This window comes from Balaenoptera acutorostrata, chromosome 9 (assembly GCF_949987535.1).
Source record: "Balaenoptera acutorostrata chromosome 9, mBalAcu1.1, whole genome shotgun sequence".
Classification (NCBI taxonomy): domain Eukaryota; kingdom Metazoa; phylum Chordata; class Mammalia; order Artiodactyla; family Balaenopteridae; genus Balaenoptera; species Balaenoptera acutorostrata.
The window spans coordinates 26,779,164-26,787,770 of record NC_080072.1 but is presented as its reverse complement, the minus strand read 5'-3'; the positions used below and the strand labels follow the sequence as shown (position 1 = coordinate 26,787,770).

General features: G+C 43.7%; 1 protein-coding gene across 6 annotated transcripts in view; it reads left to right on the top strand.

Annotated features, from left to right (window-relative positions):
* Nucleotides 1-3,730: 3,730 nt before the first annotated feature.
* TCP11L1 (t-complex 11 like 1) overlaps nucleotides 3,731-8,607 on the top strand; it is a 34,125-nt gene continuing 29,248 nt past the window's right edge. Inside the window, exons 1-2 of one of the 6 annotated variants that reach the window (XM_007181032.2) lie at nucleotides 3,731-4,021; nucleotides 6,942-7,125. In XM_007181032.2, coding sequence (XP_007181094.2) covers nucleotides 6,966-7,125 — 160 coding nt within the window. In that variant the 5' untranslated portion in view covers nucleotides 3,731-4,021; nucleotides 6,942-6,965. Of the gene's footprint in view, nucleotides 4,117-4,293; nucleotides 4,452-5,422; nucleotides 5,511-6,941; nucleotides 7,126-8,607 lie in introns of those variants that run through there. The other 5 variants (XM_007181033.2, XM_007181038.2, XM_057552195.1 and 2 more) reach the window with 5 other exon arrangements.

Below are 8,607 nucleotides of genomic sequence, written 5' to 3'. Positions count from 1 at the left end.
TATTCAAATAGGGATCCAAACAAAGTTCATAAAGTGCAATTGGTTAATGTGCTTCTTAAATCTTTTACTCTAGAGGTTTTTCTCTTTATCCCTCCTTCCTTCTCCTTTTCTCTCTTTCTGTCATTGAATAAACCTGGTCATCTGTTCTTGAGTTTCCCACAGTCTGGATTTAGCTGATTGCAAGCCTGTACTATCCTTTATCATGTTCCTCTCTGTCCTTCATTTCTTGTAAATTAGAGCTAAAGTCTTCAACTTTTTATCCAAGTTAATGATTACTTTGGAACTACTGCACTGTCAAGATATACTTGGCAAATAGATGTGCAATATAATACTTCTATAATACAATTTTAAATTGTGCATCTTCACCAAAATAAAACCAAAAGATTAAAATGAGGCTGAGGGCTTCCCTGGTGGCACAGTGGTTAAGAGTCTGCCTGCCAATGCAGGGGACATGGGTTCGAGCCCTGGTCTGGGAAGATCTCACATGCCGCGGAGCAAAGAAGCCCGTGCACCACAACTACTGAGCCTGCGCTCTAGAGCCCGTGAGCCACAACTACTGAGCCCACGTGCCACAGCTACTGAAGCCCACGTGCCTAGAGCCTGTGCTCCACAACAAGAGAAGCCACTACAATGAGAAGCCTGCGCACTGCAACAAAGAGTAGCCCCCGCTCACTGCAACTGGAGAAAGCCCACGCGCAACAACGAAGACCCAACGCAGCCAAAAATAAATAAAATTTTAAAAATTAAAAAAAAAAGGAATTATGACCATTCAAAGACAAAATAATAAAATGAGGCTGAATTTTAAATGTAGACTTTTAATGAGCGGTAGGGAAAACTAAAATGATGTACCAATATGCTAGCATGTCAATCTTCTGTAAGATATAACTGATATTGACTAGTCTTTAAATGGGAAAAAGTTGAGGACATATCTGTAGTATAAAATACCAATTCTCCTAATAAAGCAGGGAATAACTATGTCAGGTGGGTTTTTTGTGGTGTGTATTTTGCTTTGTTGCATAGGCAAGAAAGGAAGGCAGCTCTCTACAATGAAGTGAAAGAGAAGATACTTCATAATTTAGGGGTGAGGAAGTTTTTAGAAACAAACTACTGAAACTGTGGTGAGACCATAGTTGACAGCAACTGTGTGTGTACTACCTGATTTGCCACCTTCATTTTGCACTTCATGGAATAACATGATTATTTGGCAACAAAACTAACACCTCTCCTTCAGGGGAAGGCAGAACTGCCTAGTTATATTCATGGTCCTAGAAGAAGTGGCCTTCTAATAGAATGTTAATTTCATGGTAAATCTAGTAAAACCACAGTTTACCTCAAACTTCATCAGCACAAAGTTTTAAGAAAAATTGGTCATGTTTATGGCAAGCATTGTCAAAGTTTTAAACTACAGGTCTGGTGCTACCCGGAATGCCTTGGACAACCCTCTTGTATCACTAGAACTGTCAATCATCATTTGCTGCTTGCCCTCATTCACTAATCCATGATGTCCTCTTGGAAAGCCATCCCCACTTAAACAACTGATGCCTAGGTGACTAAGAGCTTCCCCACCACCCTAGCTGAGTAGCCCAGGGCTAAGCACTGATCCAAGGACAGCCTACCTGGAGGCTAATGAGACTGTGCACAAAAATCAGCTTGGCCAATCAAATTCTGTATAGAAAGATCTAAATTTTGAAGGAGGAACGACTAAAAAATAAAGAAGCTAGTCTGTAGTGTAGAGAGGAGGGAAGCCAACTGCAGCAAGAAGTAGAGGTGTGATGAAAGAGATCCTGCGTGTCCTGGGGAGTTGATAGAGTAGTAATAATCTAGAGCAGCAGCCAGCTTGCTTCTTCCAAACCCTAGGTAGCCTGTCAGTGAAATCCCTTTACCTTGAGGTAATTTGAATTTCCAGTTCTTGTAGCCAAAAAGCAAACTGGAACATGTGTCAATGTTTTTAATATTTAAAGGAAACAATTCAAAATATATCAAAAGATTACAAGTGAGCCATCCAAGTCAAATCAGTGGTTTTGGTGGTGTTGCAGCATCTTCTCCACATGTGAAAATTGTTTATACTCATCCTTCAAGGAAGGTAGAGGGACTCTCGCTAGGGGTGTGGAGGTGGGGGTAGATCTCTCTAGGAAGGTGGTTTTAGCCTGGCTGCCTCTTAGAATCACCTGGGAAGCTTAAAAATTCTTGCCTGGCATCACCACCCACCCCACCCCCCTGAGCTTCAGATGATAGCTTTAGAACCACTACTCCCCAGGAGATTCTGAGGTGGAGTCAGGTTTGAGAACCTCTAATCTAGAGACTATGGTATATTAGTCTGGACTCAGAAGTGAGAACTGAATGTTTTCTGCCTAAATCTTAGTTCCAGTTACTGAGTGTCTTAACGTTTTTCCCCCCTCTAAAGTGAATCCTCATCTGAGAACTGTGTGTTTAAGGGAAAAATTCTTACTTTAATGTGCTAGTTAGTAAATGGTTTGAGGTTGCTGTATTCCAATCAGTCTTCAATACTTTAGGAGTAACTTTCCACATGTGATCAATTTAGATGTAGTGTTTTTTAAAAATAAATTTATTAATTTATTTTTGACTGCATTGGGTCTTTGTTTCTTCGTCCCTTGGAGGGAGGGGGGCTGGGGGGACTACTTTACATTGCGGTTGCGGTGGCTTCTCTTGCTGCGGAGCACGGGCTCTAGGCGCGCGAACTTCAGTAGTTGTGGCTCCCGGGCTCTAGAGCACAGACTCAGCAGTTGTGGCGCGCGGGCTTAGTTGCTCCACCGCATGTGGGATCTTCCCCAACCAGGGCTTGAACCCGTGTCCCCTGCACTGGCAGGCGGATTCTTAACCACTGCGCCACCAGGGAAGCCCTAGATACAGCGTTTGAAAGCACAAATTCCACTCCATCTTGTTTTGTTCTAGTTACTTAAATTTAGCAGGTTTTATAGGCTGCAGGTAGGAGACTTGATCGTTACCTTCATTTTAAGGCATGTATGTTTGATGCTCAGTCTTAAAGCGTTTTACTAACGAACAGTCAAGAGTCACGTAGCTTTTACTTTTTAAGATTAGGCCCCAAAGCTATTTATATTCGTTTAGCTTGCCATCTTACTACTACAGGCTGAGAAAAGCATGGTTTTCTAGTTATCCAGCGCCGCGATAGCCACGGCCCGGGTACCTGGGACAAAAGGAAAGGAGGCTCCAGAACAAGCTTGTCTTAACATGGGATGTTTCCTTTCTAGAACACAGACGGCACATACAATGCTGAGTGCTCACTGTGTTTCTCAACTGTCTAAACCGAGCTGAACCCTCATGGGACGTGTTTGCCCCCTTGCCTTCCATCTTTTCAGGGCTAAAGTCTCGCTCTTCTTGTCGACAAAGTGTAGCAGCCACTTAGATAAAAGAGATGACCCAAACTAAACCGAATCTGTGCCATTAAAATGAGACTTGGCTATCAAGGTGGTGGGCATGCCTTTTTTTCTAACAGCCAAAATGAGGGGAGGGGAACGAACTATATGCTGCTACAAAACGTGATGTAATATTTAAATTTGAAAACCAGGGCGGGGAAGGCTTTGCAGCTAAACGGCCAACCCTTTTCCGTTACTTGACTGGCTCCACGACCCCTCTCCCGCCGCCCGCCTTTCCGTACGGAAACATGGCGCCGCCCTCTGTGGCGTGGGTGGAGGGGGGTGCCTCCCGGCTCCGAGTCACTGCCCACTGGGCCCTCTCCGCCGGCATCCGGCCGCGCCTCCCACCTTTCTGTACGGAAACATGGCGTCGCCCTGCGTGGGTCCGGCGCCTCCGGGCTAAGAGCTGTCTCCCGCTGTCAGACGCTGAGGAGCGGCCGTGCTGGCCGCTACCCACCCGAGCCGGGCGAGGAGGACCGCTCGCAGCGCCGTGAGGGGTGCGGCCTTGGAGGGGCAGAGGCTGAACCGCCCTGCTCGCCGCGCATCCTCCCCGCCTCCGCCGCAGCGCTGGCCCCCGCCAGATTCCCGGCCGAGCGGCAGGAGGGAGGACGCCGACTCCGCTACAGGTGAGGGAAGCGGAAGCGGAGGCTGGCAGCCCTGCGGGGCCCGCACAGGAGGAACAAGGTCGAGATTACAGGCATTTCTTCTCCTTTTTCCGTCGGTCAGTTCCCCCCGATGTCGGGTGGAGGCGAGGAAGAGGCAGAGACGGCGGGAGGGTTGAGTCTTAGCGCAGCCTTTGTCCCACCCCTCGAGGCCGTCCTCCAGGCGCGCCCCGCTTCCCTCGCTTGCCCCCGGCCCGGCCACTCCCTCGCCGGCCCAAACAGTTGTTTACAACGGAATCCGGACGCTGGGCGTGAGTGGCGCTGAGTGCTAGGGGAGGTGATTCTCGCCGGCGCTGGACAGAGCTCTTTTCTTTTGCTGAAAGACCCTTTCTCCTGGGGAGTCTCTTGTGAGCAGCTTGGGCTCGGCTTGCGGCTCAGATAGACGGTCTTCACGGCAAGTGCGAGGGTCTTCTACCCCTCGGTTCCCTTTTTAGGCATAGCAGGGGGCTTGTTGAGTGAATGAGCACGCTGTACGCAGTTAAATGGTTCCTCGCTGCATCCTGTAGTCCTCTAATTATAGTTACCATTTGTGGGAAGCCTGTTGTGCACCAGCAGTCGTTATGTACGCTCTGTCGTTTACACGTCCTCCAAACCCAAGAGGTAGGTAGCTGCATTTTACAGATGAGGAAGTTGAAGTTAACACTGCTAGTAAAGAGCCAGAATTGGAACCCAGCTATGTCTGAGACCAACGCCCATGCGTCCCGTTTAAACTGACATTAAAGAGATGACACAGCTATCAACAAATACTTAGTGGGTATCTGTTTGGAGGATATACTTATATGTGTGGAGCATACGTGGGGAATGTGGTTGGTCTGGCCCTTAAGAAGTTAAAAATCTAGGTGAAGAGTTTTTAAAAAAATAAGAACTTGTAATTTCACCATCTGACCCCAACCCATCTCTCCTTCTTCATCACCTGCTGCTTGTTCTTCTACTTATTTTCGTTTGCTTTCGCTTGTGCCCTTTGAGTGAAAGGCCCCCCTTTTCACCTCCAGATAGTTTTTTGTTTTTTGGTTTTGGCTGCACAGCCTGGCTTGCCAGATCTTAGTTCCCCGACCAGGGATCGAAACCGTGTCCCCTGCAGTGGAAGTGCTGAGTTCTAACCACTGGACCGCCAGGGAATTCTCTCCAGATGGTTTTTAATTGGGTGAAATCCTACTCTTTTAAAAAAGACAAGCTCAAATGTCACCTTTTCTGGGAAGGTTATCTCAACCTCCTTCCAGGCAGAATTAGTTTCTCCCCCTACTGTATTCCCCTAGTGATTTCATAATGCCATTAACGCTTAAGTTTCACTATATTTCCTTGTAAGAATGTCTCTCTCTCTCTCTAGACCATGCCTTTTCATCGTTCTATTCCTATTTAAATCAGGATATTTTGAATTGGATTTAAGGCAGTGATGAAAGCCAGATGTCTAATAACCATCCCTACAGGAGTTCAGAGAAAGGTGCAAACACTGGTGAGGTTGGGAAGTGACCTGGGAGGAGGTAGGCCATGAGTCGAATTTTACAAGGATGGGTTCGTTTACTAAACTTAGTATTAAAGACCTGGAAATCCTGATTTTCCTCCTTATTGCACAGAATGCGTTACTTCATCCTTCTGAGCTAATTCCCAGCATGTGAAGAGGATAAAATTAGAAGTGTTTTTGTTGGTCCTTTCTCATAGAATATGCTGGTAATGTTATCTTTTGGGTCTTGGAGCATTTCCAGAGCCAGATAGGATTTAGGACAGAGGAGATGGGTGTCTGGAGTGGGTTGCTGGAAGGTAGAAGGGAACTACAGTAAAGCAACCTTCATATTAATAATACAGGCCTGAAATGTCAATTCCAATAACTTCATTCTGTTTAATGGGGGTATCTGATGTTCAGATAATTATATCAAGTGATTCTTCTCTTCTAATGTACAGAAGAGAGTCTGCCAAACCTCCTGAAAATAGTCAACATTTCTTTTGATCCCTGGATTAACATCCAGGTGTGTAATAAAGTCTGTTAGTGCTTATGAAAATGTTTTGTGATCTCCAAGTGCTAATAGTACAAATGCTAATTATTTTCAGTATTATAAATGCAGAAAATGTTGTGTCTTTCTTTGCCCTTATTTGGAAACACATTAAGAATAGAGAACTCTAGGGGAAAAAAACTTGACAAAAACCATTTATAGTAATTAAGAGGTTACTATTCCAGGCCTTTATTAACCAGGCCCAAACCAGCGTGTTAAGTGTTACTCCTCTTCTAATCAGCAACTAAGACAATTAAAATCCCTCCCAACCACATACATTATGGTTGTCTGCAACTTCCTACTTTACTCACCATCTTTTCCTGCTGACTGGCAAGGAGTTAATAAAAATAATTTGCCCCACACGTTTTTCTTAAATGCTTCATGAGATTCTGTCTTCTGTTTGTCATCCCCAGGTGTCTTATCCACATAATAGGATCAGGGAACCAACTCCTCAGCCTAGTGTACATTTACTTCGAAGCCCGATGAAAAGCATTATTTCCAGAGTTTTCCTATCACTTCTCAGGACTGAAAGTAAAGAATTTAAGAATTGAATCACTCTTTGATTAAAATAGAAGCAGGCAATTTATAGTGTTACCTCCCAACAGTTTAAGGTCCTGTGTTCCCATGACATGGTACTCAGATTGGGACAGAAGTATTCGAACTTGTTACTCTCTGAGGTACAGGTCCATAAATTTGATAGTTACAGGTGTCATTTTACAGGTGATCTGTTTAATCATTGAAGTAGAATATTATAGCTGGATAAGATTTTAGCAAGCCCTTTGATTTTTACAGATGAGAAATCTGAAAGCCAAAGAAGTTAAATCATTTGCCCAGAGTCACACTGCTAGTTAGTATCAGAGCAAGAACATTTTGGTTCATTTTCTTTTTCCCCCTAGGAAAGTGAATGAACTTAATTGAGAATGTCTGAAAACCTTGACAAATCCAATATAAATGAAGAAGGAAAATCAAAATCAAATGATTCTGAGCAAGGCCTTGAAGATGCTGTGGAAGATTCTGATGAAGCTTTACAGAAAATAAAGTCGGGCTCTCCTAGCACCCAAAGAGTGCAAAGACCTCACTGTAAGCACATTTGACTTTGGTTAGAAGCAATATTTTCATTGTTTTCAGATGATATTTTTATTATGCTTCCTTGTACATGTGGCCTTGAACTAGGTTCTAATAATATGATAACATTGCCAATAATTAGCATTTTAGCATTAGCAACTGACAGCCTAGTCACTTGTGGGTTTTCAATTGCGTGAGAAATTAAAATTTTAGAATAATGTCCAGAATATTCCTGCTTTCCTCCAGCCTCAGTGACATTCCAGTTTGCCTGAAATGCTCTGAGAAATAGGAAGGTTGAGTGCAAATTGCAGCTTTAATTAAAAGAGTGTTTGAAAAGCCCAAGGCAGGTCCCAGCCAGGACTGTGCTTGTGCAGGTTGAAAAAAAAAGTTTTTGACTGTGAGTGAGTTCACCACACCCTAACTTCACTGCCTGGGGGCTTAGTTCCCACGAGGCTGAGGGGATTCACTTTGCTAACTGTGTGTGGTGAAGTCATTTCAGATCCCTGGCAGGGAGCAGGCTTCGTAGATGAAAGGGTGGCAGTTTCCGCATGCATTCCCAGCGGTTGCTCCAACTCATGTCTTTTATTAAGAACACTCAAGGTTTTTGAAGTGAGTGCAAAAATGAAAGTTTTAAGAAAGGGTTTCATAGTCTAAGAATGTTAGTGTTGATGTTATCTCTTTAAAGTATAGATGATCAGTAATCCTTCATATTTGGAAGAAGTACAAACATTTTGGTGTTTAAGGTGTGTTTCTTTTAAAATGATAAAAGCCCCTCACAGGTAATTTATTAGTCAACAGAGTATTCTTATAGCAAACATTGGTGGACCCCATTTTATTGTGGTTTATTATCACATAGATTTTGATAAATATACTGCTAGGTCAAATTGTGTTCAGGGAAGGAAATATGCTGTTAATAACAGCCTATCATGCATGTGTTAGGCCTTGTCTCCAATATGTATAGTTAGAAACCATCTGTTTTCTCGTTTTTAAAATGAGGAAAATACACGTTATCTCTTAGGGTCGTTGTAAAGTTTAAATGAATTCATGTAAAGCCTTTAGAACAGTGCTTGGCACATAATAAATGCTCAGTAAACATTAGTTGTTAATACTACTGCTACTAACATGTCATCTGTTACATTTATTTACTTATTATAAAAAAAAAATTTTTTTTTTTTTGGCCGCATCACACACCTTGTGGGATTTTAGTTCCCCGACCAGGGATTGAACCCACACCCTGGGCAGTGAAAGCGCAGAGTCCTAACCACTGGACCGCCAGGGAATTCCCCCATCTGTTGCATTTAAAGATACCGAGGACTGATAGCTGTAATGTGGCTGTCTATGGCCAATATGGTAGTTTTATCGCTTGCAGTTTCTGGTAAAGAAGTACCTTTGGTTTAGATCTTCAGTTGTTCTTTGATTTATGTCCTTGTCTTTGGCATCCTGTCAGTTTGATGGCATGATTCCAAATTAATGTCAGGCCAACACTAGACTATCTGA